Raw genomic sequence first — 19,091 nt, forward strand, 5'->3', positions numbered from 1 at the left:
AGCTCAGGACACAACCTGTTTACTTCTTGGCCTCCTGGGTTTCTCTTTCCCACTCCCCCAATGTCCTCCAGCTATGTATGCATTTCTTTGGCTCTTGTGGACATTTTTTTTTGTCGATTGTGGGGCCTGAGCTCTGGGCCTGGGTGCTGTCCCTCAGCTCTTCAGCTCAAGGCTAGTGTTCTACCACTTGAGCCACAGTGCCACTTCTGGCTTTTTCTGCTTATGTGGTGCTGAGGAATCGAACCAGGGCCTCATGTATGCGAGGCAAGCGCTCTACCACTGAGCCACCTTCCCAGCCCTGGACACTCTATAACCCACATCTTATCAGTCACTACTGAATTCTTTGGAGTACCCCACTTCTCCCTGAGCCCACCACTTGCTGTTAACCATTCTTACCTGCATGAATACACTGGTTTGCACACAGGATCAATGCTCAGATGATCTTCTTGGGCACAAATCACACAGCACTTTGCTGGAGAAAATCGCCCAAGTTTCCCAAGCCCTCCTATGGAGTCCTAGCTCTTTAGAGGGGCCTACAGGGCCATTCCGAAGCAGCCTCTGCCAGCACGTGTCAAGTCCGGCCCTCTGTTGCATTAAGCCACTCATTAGGTGTGCTGAAATGTATGCTGTCCCTGAAGCCAGGAGTTGTCATGTGTCACCTGAGCAGCCCTTACTAGGCAAGGCTGAACTCCAACTCATGCACACTGGGCTGGTGGGAGTCCAAGCCCCTTCATTTGTCTGACTCCCCTATTGAGTGGGAAAGACTCGCAGGCAGCAACAGGTGGTCTCCTTTGACAGTTCCTCATTCCCTCTCCATTCCAACTGCAAACGGTTCCTTCCCACTAACATGTCCTCTCAGAGACTTACAACTGATTCCAGAAAAAAGGTCCATCCCAGACTTATAACCAGCTCCTACTTGGGCCTCTTCCCTGATAGCCCTAGTGGCTTATGGGACAGCCTTTACTGGGAGAGGCCAACTAGAGAGACTTTCATGTGCACACATGCTAAGTTCTACAAAGCAGACACATGGTCCTCCTCATGCATCGAGGAACATCTGCTCCTGGATCAGACCTAGCACACAGATGCCCAATTATCTACAGGTTGAGTTTCCAACACTTTCATCTAACATTCAAAGGCAGGAGTGAGAGGGAAGCTTCTTGTAGGTGTGCCTACATTTGCATGTGACCCAGACTGAATCAGTTCACAGTCCCTCTGATCTGTGCATGTTCCTTGACTGCAGCCCAGCACAAGCCTAATGAGGACAACTGTGGCATGAGGGGCCGCCTGAGAAGTCAGAGACAACAGAGCCTTCTTTGGGAAGTCTGTCAGCATGCACTTGCCCAGTGGGAAAGGCTGGTTAGACATCAGAAGGGCCATGCGAATGTTTTTGACTAGTATGGAGCACAGGAGTCAGTGCTGGGCAGGGGGGTGGGGAGTGCACACAAAAACATCACAACATCTCAGGACCTAGGAGGTGCCCCTACCATACTGGTCAGGAAGAAGATAGTGGTGCTGCAGGCATATTAGTACTAGGCCCTCCCCATCATGTGCTGGAGCAGTGTGTCTGGAAAGCACTGACGTGGAGCAGGCTAAGGATGCCAGGGAGGCCAGCACATGAAGCCGGTTTCCCTTCCCGCCCTCCGCTGTCCTGACAGTGGCTAGCCACGTTCAGAAGCAGCCAGATCAAACGATCAAGTGCACCAGCATGCTGTCAGGTGAACTGGAGGGGACTGCTGACTTACAATGAAAGCCCAGACCTTGAGTCACTTTCACAGAGAGGTTTATCGAGAATGCTAACAGCACAGGATACAGTACTTCCCAACAAAAGGTGCAAACGCGTCACTTAGAAAGGCATGCTGAGTATTCTTTGCTTTCACATGTATTAAAAAACTTACAAAAATAAAATAAAACTGCGTGCTGCCCATCTTTTCAAATAGTAAAAGAACCTTATGAAAAACCACTTGATTTTACAACAAAAGACACAAACGGACATTTTTATGTAAATTTATAAGGCAAACTCTTTATATAATAAATAGGTTACAGGGATTCAGTGGGGGGTGTTTTTGAAACGTATACAGGTACATTCAGACAGGTTTACTGAAATGGTACAAATTTCCTTAATAAATTGCCTTTTGTTTTTAAATATATCAGTGCTTTCAGTCATTTGGCTATACACAAAGAACCTTTTGAACACTACAAAAAAGCAATCAATATTTTTGTTTTTAAAACGACCTACTTATTTTCTAAAGTAATTGTCCCAAAACACAAAAACCGAAGGTGAATGCAACAGAGGGCTTTTTAAAGACCCCTCCAGCTAAGTCTGTCCCGGGTCTCTCCCCATGCCCTACGTGCCCAGCTCAACCTCACACAGGCTTCCAGGCTGGAGCCAGCTTTCAGCACGGGGCGGCCTGTCACTGGCAGCACTGGCCCACAGGTCTCAGCCTTCAGGCTGGCAGAAGGGAGCAGGACTTGGACTGGGAGGGGCAGACACCTTGCCTGATTCTTCCAGGGACTCTACTCCACGTGCAAGTGATCACTACACATAGCACTTTCCTCGCCTGAGGCAATAAGGGAGCACAGCTCTGTCCCTGTTCCACAAGCCCAGAACAATCTGTACTTCATTGCGAAGGATCTGTTTGCCATGGAAAGAGAAGGGAGTGTCTCATATCCAAATTTTGCTGGGGATTAGATGACAGCAGAGAGGAGGGGTGGGGAGAGAGTGAAAGAGAAGTGTAGGGGGGAGGCGAGAGAGAGACACTCTGCTGTCATTTTATAACCCTGGGATAGTGGGGAATGGAGATATCTCATTAGTGATGTGTATGCAGGGATAGGATGGGGTGTGACAGAAGTGTCCTGATAGTAATGCTCTCTCCCCTCCCCACAGCATGCCTTGGAGATAATAATACCTACTGTCTGGCTTTGTCCAGGAAAAGGTACATCAGGTAGGAAGTAGCCAGCCCACTGGCCTCACCTGTGCCCCACAGTGAGGCATCTGACTCCAAGCTCAGGCCTAAGTAATCTCTTCTTCCCTCCCTCCCACCCTCTTCAGCGATGACACAGAAGCTCTACTCTCCCATCCTCCCCTGGCTCTCAAGGAGCATCAATTTTGTCTTTCCTCAAAAACAATGATGCTAAGAATCCAGGGGTGTGGAGCTGGAAGGATCCACTGGGTGGAACCCAAACTGGTTTTGCTGTGACTTTGAAAACGGCCACAGAGCGGCTGTGGCTTGGGACGTGACTCCCTCTTTGGGCGGTTTCTGGCTGATCAGGGCAAGGGTCATCTTTTCAGATCACCCCTCTTGTTTCGGTTGCCATCCCCCTCCCTCCAAACGCTTTCCTTGTTGGTAAAGGTGTCTAGAAGCATTTGTCTCTGGAACAATTACTTTAAACAGGGTTACAATACAGACTTCAGTTCAAACACAGAAGAGATTTACTTAGCAAAGTTCCTTTCACCCACCAAAAATTACACAAATATAAGCCTCAACACCACAGTTAAAAGGACCAGTAGAGAAAAATCTCATGTTTGGAACACAAAAGGAGAAATAAAAACCAAACCAAACCCAAACAGAAAAACCCCAGAAAGACAAGGCGAGGGCAAGGAAAGGAGGAGGAAGAGGAGGAGAGCAAACACGGCACACATTACAGTGTCCAGGTACACGGGGAGCCCAGCAAGAGGAAAGGGCTCGGCACACATTGAGTAACAGTCCTGGTGATATTTGGTCATATATTCATCAACTACTGACTCTGGAGCGGCTGTTATTGATTGAAGCAGTGACAAATCAAATGGAAAAGGAGGCCATGGTAGTAGCAAGGGAAGGAGCAGGCTTGAAGTTCGGCAAGCCTTTGTACTCCACTGTCCAGCTCTCTCAGAAACACTGAACTGGGCGGGGCTAGATGGCAACCCATGAGGCTAACTTTGGGTGCTGATTTCAGGTCAGTCAGAAAGAATGGGGGACACATGTGGTCACCCATCGGGTCAGTGGCTGACAAATCAGCAACAATAGCCTCTTGCCTCCATACCAGGCTGGCTGGGAAAGAAATGTCGCGATCTACTACTAATACTGATCGCGCACTGGAGCAGACTCTGGAGGAACGTGGACCCAGAGGCTGCCCCAGCCTTAAGTCCTCCAACATGCCCAAGAGGAGTCGGGCCACTCTGAGGGCCTACAATTGTCTCAATTGGATTCTGGCCTCAGAAGAAGCGATGGTGGGTGGGTGGGTGGGAAACAGATCTTGGCCCTGGTGTGATTATAATGCTCTCTGCTTTGGAAGAACAAGTTCTGGAATTTATTTTTTTGGTGTTTTGAATGACTTAAAAATGATCAAAAAGAACTGTTACAGCTAAACTTTCTAGCAGATATTGCTCATTAAGAATTACAAAAGCAAATGCAATTACTTATGGGAATGGGGAGAAGAGAAAGGGATGTTTCTGGAGTCTTTGCTACTTCCTGGATGGGACCTACCGGACTGTCGTATGTGATTCTGGGGTGTCTAGCATTCTACCTGGTGTAGCTCACCAGTCTAGAGTTAGGCTAGGTCTCCCATCTCCCCTCCAGCCCCTGGACCGGGCAAAGTGGACAGGGTGAGATGCTTTGAGCCTCGCCGGTAGGGGTGTTGGGGAGGCCTCTCAGGCCAGCTGCACATGGGCTTACCCTCACCAGATCACTGGAAGGATTGGGGCATCACCCCACCCTGTGCCCTCCAGCTTCCCCCCCGCCCCGAGATGAAGGGGACCAGGCTGTGCCCACGAAGTTGACTTCAGCAGGTCAAGGGAGTACTCCTGCATCCACCTGCTGAGGTGAACTCTTCTGTACCCAGAATCTGGGACCCCTTCAACAAGCACAGGTGAAATGGAGTACAAAACCTGGGTGCTGCCTGGAGCCTCCTTCGCTTGGCACAGGGAAGCCCTTGAAAGAAGCGAGAAAAGACCACGGATCTGCTTGCACCAAAGAAGTGACCAGCAGACAGATTTGTCTTTTTTTTTCTTTTTTTTTTTCTTTTTTTTTATTTTCCCTTGTCCTATGCTATGATTATCAGAAATATTATAATTAAGCAACAGGTATAATTTTAACAGGTCTTTTTTGTGTGGAGCCACAAGCAAAATGAGTTTATAACTGTGCAATATACAGATATATTTATATATATATATATAAATTCAACTGCTTTGTGTGTCTAGTCGGTGCACAAAATAAAAAAGGACAGGAAAACTGAAAGCAAAACTAAAAAGCAAAACAAAAGCCCAGGATAGAGGAGATAAAGCAGGCCTATGTGTATAGTCTATAAGTTACTGGATATAATCAGGGTCACCAGGAAGAACAGCTTTGCCACTTGACACACGAACACTGCGGGGAGAGGGACTATCAGTGGGCAGGAGCCAACCCTCACGGCCTTTTTTTTTTTTTTTTTTAAACCACATCTGCTCTCACTGCTGAGCAGGACCTGATAAAAGGTAAGATGGGAGGGAAGAGTGAAGGGCAAAGGCCATTTGCAAATGTTCGTGGATTCAAAGGCTAGACTTTGTTCTGTGAGGATCTGAGGCCTGGTCTGGGTGAAGCCTGGGGGGGTGGGGAGGGGTCTGCCCTCACTCCTTCACCCCAGAGGTTCTTTTGCCTCCCAAGAGGGCAAGCAGATGGCTTGGAAAGGCAGCAAGAGGCTCTGGGGGGAGGAGCAAGTTCAGAATGGAATGCTGGGGTGCCTGCCACACAGCCACTTCATCTGCACCCAAGACCTCTCTAAGGGGAGCAGAATAGGAGGCATGTGGAAGGGAGGTCCCAGCGCAGGAGGCCAGAGAGCGGGAAGTGGTGTGGTGCCAAGCTTTCCCTCTCATCGGTGAATGTTCTACTCTCTACACACAGAGAAAGCCTCTTGTAGCTTTGGGACCAGTCAGGCTACCAGCCTCCATACCACCCCAATAACAAACAGGGTCACAAGCTACGTCCTTGGGGACTGCTCCCCAAGCAATTGAATGGCGTTCTCTTGATAAAAGACCCAGAACCTCAAGCGGTCCCTCGTTCTACCTCAGATGCAGGAGGCTTCAGACTGGAATTCCTTTTGCCAGTAACACTCACCAGATATCTTAGGCCAAGCATTAAGTATTTTTAGATTAGCATTTTTGCAAAAGCTTGCTCTTATTCAGAAACATCAAAATGTAATTTTCTGCTAAATGTTTTCAAGGTTTTCCTTCTAAATTGTTGAGAATTGGTTTCAGTGTTCAATTTTTCCCCTTCGCTATGTAATTTTAGACCCTGGGGGAGGCAGTATCCTAGCGATTTATAACAATTAGACTAAGCTTCTTCTAAAGATTGATAGAGTATCTAAAAGAGAAAGAAAGACACCAAAATGGAGAGAATCACCGAATCCCTTCAGAGTAGAGCTGGTTCACTGAAGCAGAGAGCAGGGAGGAAGAGTGAAAAGAGGACACAGAGGAAGCAGAGGGTTTAGCCCAGGCTTGGGGCTCTGCTGCATCTGTCCTGGCTTTGACCCAATCCCTACTTCCCCAGGCCCTCTTCAACTGGGCACTCTGCTACCTCTATCACGGCGTATAGGAGCTCTAGAAAACGCTTCCTTCCCAAAGTCTACGCCACAACTCCTAGAATCTCTAGGTCTGAGCAACTGAATCAGGACATAATCTGGGGCAAAGATTCAGGCTACAATGAGAGATACGCAAAGGTTTTCTCAAAAGGACCAGGACCTGTGATCTCCTTTAGCTCAGTCAGCCCAGAGAGCTTGTCCGGAATGCTCTGGGAGCTTCAACTTGGGCTGAATAAAATGCACTTGGTCCCACCTGGTGAATCCAGTTCATACCCCTTTGTTCGTTCCTGGGCTTAAGCCACTTAGTAAAAGTTATTTAAAATCCAGAGGTCTTGTCAGCTAAGGAAACTCCTCCCGCCACCAAACTTCGTAGTCTGCTTCTGGTTTTTACCCTTTTTCATGATCACTGTCAACAGTAAATGACACGCTGGGTACAGAAACAGGCGACAATTTGGGTGCGGCTTTGATTCCCATTTCCAATGCTTGTGGCCTCTAGCCTGGAATGCTACCACTGTGTTGTCTGTACCCATACCAGGGTCATAGTTTTTAACCATCCCTTTAGCTAAGACTGGCATCCTTGGCTAGTTTGGCAATGAGAGACTTGGGGGAGGTGGCATTTCCAAGTGTTCCCTGTGCCTTTTCTTATAGGAATACAGTACCAGTAAAAAGGCGCTGTCCCAGAGCCTGGCCATGGCCAAGGATACCCAGCTCACTGCACTGTGAAGGCTGACAATTTCGCTGATTATATGACAGAGCCACTAGAGAGCAAGACAGGGCAGGGCAGGGCAGGGCAGGGCAGGGCAGAACAGGGCCAGACCAGCACGATGATACCTGGGAGGAGTTGGAGGACATATAGCTTTCTGTTGGGAGAGGAGGTAGTACCTAACAACTAGACCAGGATTAGGGACACTGACTGGATGTGACCTTAACAACCCAGCCCCAGGTATCTGAAGGCTGGTGGCTAGCTCCTAAATTCTTCATTATGTTTGAATACAAATAAATCCAGGTCACATCCCAAATCTGGGCCAGCCACAGCTTGTGAGTATCCCATGGCTTAAGGCTTTCCCTCCAACCTCTTGTCAACCCGACCCCAAGGCAGAAACAGCCCGTGAGCTACATTACCCCTGGCTGCTAGTGTGATAAATGGCCAAAGCTGCCTGGTTGAAGGCCACTGACTCAAGATACCTATTTTTGGGGGAAATGGAATGGGGAAGAAAGTGAAATGGAGAAAACCCTAAAGAGCTGCAGGTACCATCTGCAGTTTTGGAATCAACTCTAAGGGAAAGCTGAGGATCAAAGGAGCTGCAGACGAGGCCCAAGGGAAAGAAAATGCCACCTGAAGCACTATGCTCCTAACCACAAGTGCTTAAGCAGCCCAGGCAGCACAAGGGCTAGTGGCCCCTAAACTCTTCTTCCTAGGACCAGATGGCACCCAGCCTAGGAGCCACATTTCACTGGACTAAGTTTAGCTCACAAAACCCCCAGCTGACCACAACAAACATCTCTTGGTGACATGCTTGTGTGGACTAGTGTCCTTTGGGGCTGCCAGCAGCGTGAGGCCACTGCAGAGCAGGGACCTTTCGTCCTTAGAGGAAGAAGAGTTCCAAAGGATTCATTCTGGATTCCCAATACTCTCCTGTGATCCCCACTTCCCTTCCTGGTGAGGAGTCAGAAGTGAGACCGGAGGACCAACAGCAGAGCAGGCAGAAGGGATGGGGCCTGGCTGGCGGAGTCTGCTTGCAGGAGTTGCTTTTACAGTATAAGAAATGGATACAAATATGCTAGAAAGTCCAACTATGACTCTACAAACAGAATGGGGGAAAAAATCCCTCACTTCTAACCATTCCAGAAGAGACAAACACAGTTTTATCTTAAGCTACTGATTGGAACTGTCAACTACGGTTCCCGACCACTAAAGACTGGCAAAGAAGTGCTAGACAGTTTCTATGATGTTTCACTCCTTCATGACTACTACACTGTAGCAAGGAAGCTGGGGGGCAGTAACTGAAATACACAAGACAACACGCACTTGACAGTTCATGGCAGCAGCTTACATGGGACGTGCCTTGTGGGTGTTTCTGGAAGAATAAGACTGCTGTCTCATTTGCTACTTTGATAAGGTACTTCTCAGTTGGACAGATTTAGATATGAGACATCTCTGTAAACACAGAAAAGGATATACCAATATGATGAAGATATGCAGCTAGATAAGGACTTCCTGAATGGAGGTTAAAACTTTGGGGTCCCAAATGAAAACTGATTAATGAAAACCTCACAGCAAGCCCAAGCGTCTAAACCCCATGCCACACAGACAGACCAGTGATGGAAACTCGTGGTGTGCAGGCTCCACCCCGTCTCTAGGGAGCAAAAGCTAAACCGTTCCACTAGGAAAGGACTTAGTGGTGGTGGTGGTGGTGGTGGTGGTGGTGGGGGAAGCCCAGCTGCCACTCCCAGAGCTCAGTCTCAAGAGTCTGCCTTTGCCCTGCTACACTGTGCTAGATCCTAGACTTCTCAGTGGGACAAGGACGGTGGGCGCGGGGCCCCTGTGGCGGCACTCAATAACTCTGGCAGGCCACGGTGGGGTTGAGTGGGAGCTCTGTGCCTCTTTCAGCTACCAAACGTGGCCCAGCTTCCCTGACCCCCATTTTTTGATAGTAGAAGGGTGGAAAGGCTCATTGTTTGGGGTCGGAAAAGCCTTTTACCTTTTTTTTTTAAATTGTTTTTTTAAACCAGGGAAGAGGGGCGACCTAGGAGAGCAAGACCTAGTGACCCTCTCACTCTCTAGAGGCCAGGGCAGACTCAGCAGAGCCCAGGGCTCTCACAGGGCTGAGACATGGTGAGACTGGTGCTGGCAGTGGGCAGTAGGGCAGGGAGAGTCCTAAGGGCTGAAGGCTACTGGGGTCAGCTCAGCATTTGGTTGGGCACTGCAGCTGCCTGGAACAGAAGGGCATGAACTGGGAGGTAGGGGGAAGAGAAGAAGGGGAAGAAATGAAGATTGGCAGAAATGGAAGGACAGAAGAGAAACCAAACAGGAAGTCCTTATAAAATTGCAGCAAACACTTAGAGTTTCGGAGCTTCGTGGGAACCTATGTGCTGAGCCCACTTTAAAACAAGCGCAGGTATATACAGATCCAGGTAGTTCTGAACATCATCACGTCTGGTGGCTTGCGGGACAGTGTCACCAATGCAAGCCAATCTGCTCTCAGAGCATCTGTTTGTTTTGAAGTGGGAACATGAAGACTCAATAGTGCAAATAATTCTAAGCTATCCCTAAAGGAGAACTGGAAAGTAATTGGAAGAACATTTTCCTCTCCTCCCTACTTTTCCTTGTCCCTCCTGCTAAGTCCCTAACTACTAGTCACAGACTGTTCTTGACCAACTAGGAATCTCTCTTACCCTGCTGTTGGCTGGACATGGCCTTGGGCCAGCCTGCCTGTGCCTCGCCCTGCCACCTCCATGGCTTCTCTCTAGTGCCACCCACTGGGAGACAGGCCTTGATAAGGGGCAATGCCACCTCACCCTAGGCCACCCTCTCCCATGGCCCAGGCCAGTCTACACCCAGAAGTTCAGGGCTCCTTCCTAGCCATGTCAGAGTTGGAGCAGACAGGTGCAACTTTACTGTTCCGTGAAATGTCCTTGTCAGTTTTGGATTGGGGCTGGCATGGGGCCAGACTTGTGCCACCACGGTGGGATCGTGTGGGCCACAGACACTGGCCTTCTCCGCCGTCTTCTCTAAAGAATCCGACGGTCTTTCTTGCCTCACACCTCCCTGTCCCACTGTGGTTGTTGGGGGGGGATACTAGGGGGAGCTGTGGACGGGGCACCAATGGCACCGAAAATGGGAGTGTCCTCTCAGTGGCTCTCTATCCCTAATGAGCACATGGGGAAAAGGTCTGGGTGGGAAGGGAGGTGCCTGGTCAACAGCTTGTCTGGTCAGTAGTATCTGCAGCAAGCCTTGTTGAAGGAGCCTAGTTTAGAAAAGTGCAAAGCTACTTCTGGCCCTGGTTAGGTCTTCAACCTGACTGTGCTTGTCGGTAAGAAAAACATCCCCAATGCTCCAACTACTCCCACCCTGAAGCCACGAAACTCTAAGTTTACTGAAAGAAAAAAAAATATTTTTTATTTCAGTTAATCGGGAAGCTTTGTCAGAGCCCTACCCATAAGGAGAAGAGACAACAGCTGCCTTTATTCTTGTTGGTTTGCTTTGCAATCCGCTCTGTGTAAAGTCAGCTAACTCTCTCGGTCACGGGCGTCCGGCTGTCCACAGGCTCCTCTCTGTTTGGCCTTGGCATGGAGGATGAAACAATGTCTTTGCGCTCTCCCTCCCCTCGGTGTTTGTACTTTTCTGCGGCTGTGGCGGCGGTGGCGACCGCGGGCTGAGTCTTAGCTGGCTCCTTGGGGCAGCCATCACTCTCCAGTGAGCCTCCTCGGGACATCTTCTCCTCTTTGCAGACGCTGCTGCTCAAGTCCTGAGGCTCAGGGGGGCTGGTGGGGTCCTCAGAGCTCTCTGGCTCAGGCAGGGGTGGGGGCGGGAGTGGGAGCAGTGGTGTCGGGGCCTTTGGGGACTCTGAGTGGTGGTGGTGATGGTGGTGCTCCTTCTTGGGGGGTGAGGAGGCACTGGCGCTGCTGCGCCCTTTAGGGCTGCTCTCTTTGCTTTTCCGCCCAGGGCTCTTGCAGGTCTTCAGTCCCTTCCCGCTCTTCTCACCAAGAGTGGACACCAGCAGGGGCTTCACCACTTCCTTGACCTCGATGCTGACCGTCTCCCGGGTCTTGCGCTTCTTGATGGGGAGCACGGTCTCCTGCACTGACCGGATGGAAGACTCCTTCACGGCTTTCTTTTTGGCCTCGGCAGCAGCCGCCGCCACCACACTCCCGGGCTTTCGGCCCCGTTTCTTGGGAATGGCCTGGGGATCAGCCTCGGCCTTTCTCTTCCTTCCGGGGCGTTTGATCACCATGACCTGGGCCGAAGTGGTGGCCCCGCCCCCTTCGCCCTTGCCCCCAGGCGATGGTTGGAAAGGCATCTTGACAAGGAGCTTGCCAGGGCTTTTCTCCAGGACCCTTTTCACCTGAACACCTTCTGAGGCCGCTGTCTTGGGTCTCCCAGTGCCACTCCCTTTGGGGCGTCCCCGACCTCTGCCAGTTCCTGGAGCTTTGGGAGATTTGGGCTTCTTAGGTGGTTTCTGCTCTCGCCGGGAGGGGCTCCCTCTCCCAGTTACCGTGAAGTCAAAATCATTAGGGTCCAAGGAGGTGTCGCCTACCTTTTCGAAGTATGCAATCAACTCCACTTTAGAGCGAAAGGCTTTTCCCTGGGGACTGTGGGGACAAACGGAGAGACAGAAAGTAAGAGGCTTTCCATGGCAATTTCAAGAGCTGGGGCAGAGTGGATTGTGCTGGCGAGCCCTCTCATACACGCGTCCCAATGAAGAGAAGTCAAGATGGGCTAACACTGGATGGCCACATCTAGGTCAGACATAAGGCACTGCAGCAGTCAGGTCCACCAGGGGCAGTGGCCACCTGAACGGCCTGCTTGGGTGCTGGAACAGCTCAGTATTTTCTGCTCGTCAGTTGTTGCATGGAAGCCCACAAGGACCTGCCTGCCACCCAGGCTGCACCTCTAGATTCCCTGGGTCTTTTCCACAATCCAGCAACCAAAGAGGTCAGGCCTCGTACACTGGGAGCTGTCAGGCAAGGGCCCATTCTTCTGGTCAGTGCCTGGGCCTGATCCATCATCAAAATATTCCTTGTCTGAACTCAGACACAGTGCTCAGCCTCCTCAGGAATCAGAGTTAATAGTGCTCCATTCACCCTGCTTCTAAGAGTTGTGGAATGAAAAGGAACTGTCCACAAACAGACTCTGAAAACCACTAGCCTTTCTGGGATCACAGATGTTCAGTTTTACTGTTCCTCTAATCTGCTTCAACGGAAAACATGCAGCTGTCAGTCCAAAGCTAGACAAACGCAGAAGGGACAGGGGCAAAGGCACATGAAGCCTGTCTGTCTCTCTTCCCAGAGGTCCTGTCAGCACACTCGGCCCACCACTGATGTGCAGAGGAAAATAACATCAGAGTAGGTCCTAGTGCCATTCCATCTCCAAACAAGGCCTCGAGGTGTGGTGAAGGTAAAGGGCCTGCTACCCCCAGGCAGGGCTGCAGCACCAGACCCTGGACACAGGCACCCTAAGCACATCTGGTCTCAGTATTCACTCTAAGTAGCTCCAGGTAGGGTGGTCCACATACTTTTCGGATCAATGAGCAGCTAAGAGCTGCCATTCCAGTGGATGTCCTTGGCTCCCCACCCACCTGGCCCTTCCCACCTTACACACACAGGACTTGGCCTTACTTACTTGATCAAGTACACATCATACTTCCCAGCAGAGCGACCAGACTTCCTTTGCTTAAGCTTTCTTGTCCAGCCTTCAGGCAAGGTGGGGTCGTCGTACATGGGTCCCCGGTCACGAATGATGGAACGCCGCTGTTTGGGGGAAGCAGAAGCTTCTGGCACAGCCGGGGCAGAGCCCGACTCTTCCGATGTCTCCGCTTTGCCCGCCTCCGCTGGCTCGGCAGAGTGGTGGGCTGACGGCTGCAGAGGCTCATGCTTGTTGCCCTCTTTGTCTTCTTTCTTATCTTTCTTCACCTTTTTGAACTTCAGGGGTCTGTCCTTGAGGCCCTGGAGGTCCTGGTCTTCCGACTTTTCTTCCCTGAAGTGTTAAACAAGCATGTAAGCATCACAGAGAACATACCAATCTGAAGAAAAGAGCGCATGGGCAGATTTGGGCACAGTACCACAGGCGAGGGCACAGGCTGCTGCAGACACAAATCTTGGTAACTTTCCCAGGGCAATGCATTCTAGGGGCCAGGCTGGGACCCAGAGGTTTCTTTACCAGCTTTCGGATATTGGTGGTGGTGGTCAAAGACACTTGACCTGTACCACACCACTCAGAGACTTCTTTGTCCCGGTATCCCAAGAGTGAGTAACCTGCGCAAGTGTCTTTCTTAGTACAAGCAGCGTGGGCTTCTCAGTACATCACTTTGGCAAAGACCATTTTGAGTCACACCTCAAGGCCCCTGGGCCACATGACCACAGGACCGCCATTGCTGAAAAGGAGCCGCCCACCCAGAATGCCCTTCAGGAGGGGCTAGGTTTATGTGGATATTTGGTTTTCTCATGTCTGTTTGTTGAGACGCAGATTTGTGCTCAATAAAACCCGACCAATCCCCCACTGCTAAATTTGACTGGCTAAAAAAAAAAACCCAACCAGTGGGGCACAACACAACTGGCTGATCAGAACATAGAACAGTACAACCACTTCGGCGAGATGCACACCGCACAGCATCATGAAAAGAACACACAGGGTGAGAGCCAGCCAACCCACAGCTCAAGTCCTGACCTTGCCACTTTCCAACCATGGACCCAACAGGTGACAGCCTCAGTTGCTTCATCTCAACAACGGCTACCCCAGAGGCATTCTTACTCTGAGAATCATGGTAGCAGTGACTTGGCCCGAGTTCCTACTTTTCTTCTCTTCCTCTAGCAATTTAGGGCTGAGTGGGGCTTTAGGGGACACTGAGAGCCATTCCACATGCAGGTGCATCTCGCAGGATAGGATGGGTATCTATCCTTTCTGTAAAGTAGCTATCCCTAACCTGTTCCAGCACAAGGCTAACTTTTCCATTCTCTGACTCTTAGGGTCCTTAATAGAAAATAATGAGCCCTGGAAACTAACAGTGGCCTGCGGTCTGTTTGTTCTGCCTTCACGACTGATCCACTAGGCAGCTCTTGGTGGAGGAGAAAAGAAGGCATGCTTACTGCCAAAGGGGACAAAAGAAAGGCTAGAGTACAAGGCAGACAGGACTCTGTCTTCAATGGAACCCCCTGACCTCTGCCCAATGCTAGGGATGTTCCTTGGAAGCTGGGGACTCTTGGAGTCTGAGAAAAACATGAGATTAGTGTGAAAGGTCAGCTTCTTTGGAACTCTGGTCTGTATTCTCAAATATCAAAACCATTATGATGCCAAGTACAAGCCACATGACCAAAGGAATGCCTTCTAGAAACCTACTCTGTGGAGACAACCCCGGAAATGCCAAAACAACATATGCAAAAGATTTCAGACTCCTCAGGTTCTGTCACCAAAGGACTTGGTAAACTATGTCAGACCTACATGCTGGAGGACTGTACAACTAAAGATGACCTGCTATACCTGCTACAGATTTCTAGGATGTATTTTGATGAGAAAAGGCAAAGTGCAGAAACATTTTATTATATGATACCTGTTGTGTAGTAACGAAGAAGGAAAATTAAGGAAGGATAGACCAGAAACGAATGAAGCTATTAATTGGCCAAGGGCAGGTAGGAGACCTTGATGAATTCTTCTTGGAGTCCAATTTTGATTTCTGAATCACATGAATGTTTTTTTTTTTTTGGGTCCAGTTGTGGGGCCTGAACTCTAGGCCTGGGCACTGTCCCTCAGCTCTTCAGCTCAAGGCTAGAGCTCTACCACTTGAGCCACAGCGCCACTTCTGGCTTTTTTCTTTTTGCTTATGTGGTGCTGAGGAATCGAACCCAGGGCCTCATGCATGCAAGGCAAGCGCTCTACCACGGAGCCACCTTCCCAGCCCCACATGAATGTTTTTATAACCAGAAATAAAACAAAAAGTACCAACATTCCATTATATCAGGTGGAATGCAAACAAGAACAAATGGGCTTAACCATATCAAATTAAGAACATACCACAGAGAAAGGACTAGCTTATTTCTCACCATTGTGCTCTGGATACCTGTAATGGGAAATATTCCAAAATCAACAGTGGCACCTAAGTAATAGTACACACACCAGACTGGCTTCTAGGAGAAATGAGTGATTTTGGTTCTGGAGTATCTTGTGGTATAGAAAACTGGGGAAGGAAGAATTTCAAGAGAAGAGCAGGAGCCAGACGCCGGTGGCTCACGCCTGTTATCCTAGCTATTCAGGAGGCTGAGATCTGAGGATCACACAGTTCAAAGCCAGTCTGGGCTAGAAAGTCTGTGAAACGCTAATCTCCAATAAACTACCAGAAAACCAGAAGTGGTGCTGTGGCTCAAGTGGTAGAATGCTTGCCTTGAGCTGATGAGCTGAGGGACAGTGCCCAGGCCCAGAGTTCAAGACCCATGACACACACACACACATACACACACACACACACACACACACACACACACACACACACACACACACACACACACACACACACACACACACACACACACACACACACACACACGAGCAGGGAGGAACCTGAGAATAAATCTTCAGCAGAGGCTAGGATGGCCCAGGATAGATCAATAGAGCTTGCTGGTAGACTAGTGGGAGGCAGGGGTGAGTTGCTTGCCTTGAGCTGATGAGCTGAGGGACAGTGCCCAGGCCCAGAGTTCAAGACCCATGACACACACACACACACACACACACACACACATACACACACACACACACAAACACACACACACACACACGAGCAGGGAGGAACCTGAGAATAAATCTTCAGCAGAGGCTAGGATGGCCCAGGATAGATCAATAGAGCTTGCTGGTAGACTAGTGGGAGGCAGGGGTGAGTTAAGAAACATATTAAAACTCTGGGAGGACAGTGGTGGTGTTCGGTTTACTTTTCTCTCTTAAAATTACAACTAATTTAATATACCTTAAATGAAGTCATGAACTGTCTGGAGACAGGACAAGGAGGAAGGAGGGGGCAGAATTACAGAGGAACCAAGGGAATCATGTCAGGATAAAATAAGTACCGTGTTCATTGCTATTGTCAAGAACACGCTTTAGAAATGTACCCTCTATTCTATTCTGCATTCATTCATAATAAGTTTGCTATAGAAAAACAACTTATACCAATATAAAAAAGCCAGGTGTCAGTGACTCATGTCTATAATTCTAGTTAGTCAAGAACCTGAGATCAGGAGGATCATGCTTCAAAGGCAGTCTGGGCAGAGAAATCCAGAATTCATCTCCAAAATAACAGCAAAAACATTGTTTTGGTAAAAATATTTAACATGAACCTTTTATTGACACTTTCTAAAGTCACAATAAATGAACTTGTAATACCACTGAAGATGGAAAAATGGTCTTTATCTATAATAATCCAGTTCTTTCTACTGAAATTATTTTTCCATTGTTTGACACATTTTTATTTTTCTTATTATTTTTTAAAACTTTTTATTGTCTTTAAGTAATTGTAAAATAAGGGAACTGAAATTATATGAAGCGAATATTAACCATCTGGTGTTTTAATTCCAAGCACAGGTGCTTGACTATATTTTCTCATTGCTTATTCTACATTTAAAACTAAACAAGCCGGGCACCGGTGGCTCACGCCTGTAATCCTAGCTACTCAGGAGGCTGAGATCTGAGGATCTCGGTTCAAAGCCAGCCCGGGCAGGAAAGTCTGTGAGAGACTCTTATCATCAATTAACCACCAGAAAACCTGAAGTAGAGCTGTGGCACAAAGTGATAGAGCACTAGACTTGAGCAAGAGTTCAGGGACAGCACCCAGGCCCCGAGTTCAAACCCCATAACCAACCAACACACACACAAAAGAATGAGTTTACCTTGGCCCCAGGGTCTGCTCAGACCTAGAGTGGGTTTGTACTTGCAGAGTCTCACTGGCCTTCCCTGCAGGTCCTAAAGGATGAAGGGTGGGCTGGGTTGCCAAGAGGACTCTCCAAGGCTGTCTCCCCAGGCATACTGAAACATATTTTTCAAAGAGACCAAACCCTCTCTCTCATACACACACACAAACTCTCTTTCTCTCTCTCATGACATAATTATGAGGAGGCTGTAGCACTTTGTTCACATATTCACACAAAACTGGAAGTATACACAGAAAAACCACCTGTTCCACTTTTGGTGTTACAAATTTTTTTTAAAAAAGGAAGCTCAATTACATAATGGAACTTGTCAGAAGTCACTGTGGAGACAACGCATGGCTTTACTGTCATTACACATACATGAGAGTGTGCCCACCAACCGCCTTTGTTACCACTGTGATGTTAATTCCTCCCAAGAGGGAAAATGATCAATGAGACCCTCCTGTGTCACTGACCAGGGATGGTCTTCTCTTTCTCATGTCCTCATCTGGAGATATCTCATCTTCCAAGTTCAGTTAAAATGGCACTTTTTTTTTAAACAAAAGTTTTATTCGACCGGGAACTGATGGCTCACACCTGTAATTCTAGCTGCTCAGGAGGCTGTATCTTCAAGGTTTGTCCCTAGATTTTCCAGTAGTAATTTCAAAGCTTCAGGTCTCACATTAAAGTCTTTGATCCATTTTGAATTGATTTTTGTATGTGGGTGATAGGGATCTAGTTTCAGTCACCTACATATCATCTTAAGATGGAGCTTCTGAAAGGCCTCTCTTGCTCCTATTCTGCTCTCTTCTCTCCTCTGTTCTGTGAGTCGGAACAATGCATGCCCCCTCTCCCAGTATACCTTAAAATACTCCACTGAGTATGTCAACCTCCATCTTCTTGCTCAGTCATAGTGCCAGGCACACCTAACAAATACGTGGCACATGAATAATAATGACCCAGGTAATGTGATACATCTGCTTCTTTTGATGGTTGCATTGGTATGATCAGAAGCTTCTAGTATGCATAGAGTATATTAATAGTGCAAGCAGACAGACTCTGAGTAACACAATAAATGAATGCCAAATCAGGAACTACCAATGTGGTATGTTGGCCATGAAGGATGGCTACACTAGCCATCAGCTGCTAGCAATATAGCCCAAAGCTTTCCTGTGCAAACTAAAAATGCTGGATCAAATTCTTTAGAGAAGGGCTGGGAAGTTGGCTCAGTGGTAGAGCACTTGCCTTGCATGCATGAGGCCCTGGGTTCGATTCCTCAGCTCTACCTAAGCAGAAAAAAAAAGCCCAAGTGGCCTTGTGGCTCAAGTGGTAGAGTGCTAGCCTTGAGCTGAAGACCTGAGAGACAGCGCCCAGGCCCAGAGTTCAGGCCCCAAGACCAGAACAAAAAAAAAATTCCTTAGAGAAGACAATAGAGAGACATCTTAACACACTGTAAGCTGGCAAGAAAGGAAGGAATACACAGGCTAAAGAGCCAAGAGACTGAGGAGACAGCATAGCTGAATCCAATATGATTCTAGGTTCACAGGAACTGAAAAAAGCCATTAATGGCAGGCACATCTGGGGAAATGTGACTAAGGCTCTACGTTAGCTTATTGCTAAACTTTTCGAGTGTTGTAATTCACTGTTCTTAGAAAAGCCAGGCTTAAGTATTTAGGAGTAAAACATCAAGATGACTAAAACTCTCAAAGGGTAAATGAATTGTGTGTGGAAAGAATATATAGTGTCAACATGTTTAAAAAGGGGGAAGTGACATCAATATAATTAGGAGAATTGGTTGACAGTATTTGTGCGTGCGTGCGTGCGTGCGTGCGTGCGTGCGTGTGTGTGTGTGTGTGTGTGTGTGTCCTAGGGCTTGAACTCAGGGCCTGGATGCTGTCCTTGAGCTTTTGTTTTTGCTCAAACCTAGCACTCTACTACTTGAGCCACATCTCCAC

The 19,091-nt window shown here is 48.5% G+C and overlaps 1 protein-coding gene across 2 annotated transcripts in view; it reads right to left on the reverse strand.

Moving 5' to 3' along the window:
• Positions 1-1,763: 1,763 nt before the first annotated feature.
• The window catches only part of Mecp2 (methyl-CpG binding protein 2), a 72,738-nt gene continuing 55,410 nt past the window's right edge, over positions 1,764-19,091 (reverse strand). The window contains exons 3-4 of one of the 2 annotated variants that reach the window (XM_042667434.1): positions 12,875-13,228; positions 1,764-11,844 (exon numbers count right to left, since the gene is read on the reverse strand). In XM_042667434.1, coding sequence (XP_042523368.1) covers positions 10,758-11,844; positions 12,875-13,228 — 1,441 coding nt within the window. In that variant the 3' untranslated portion in view covers positions 1,764-10,757. Of the gene's footprint in view, positions 11,845-12,874; positions 13,229-19,091 lie in introns of those variants that run through there. The other variant, XM_042667435.1, reaches the window with a different exon arrangement.

The sequence above is a fragment of the Dipodomys spectabilis genome, unplaced genomic scaffold, assembly GCF_019054845.1.
Source record: "Dipodomys spectabilis isolate Male_0828 unplaced genomic scaffold, ASM1905484v1 ptg000411l, whole genome shotgun sequence".
Classification (NCBI taxonomy): domain Eukaryota; kingdom Metazoa; phylum Chordata; class Mammalia; order Rodentia; family Heteromyidae; genus Dipodomys; species Dipodomys spectabilis.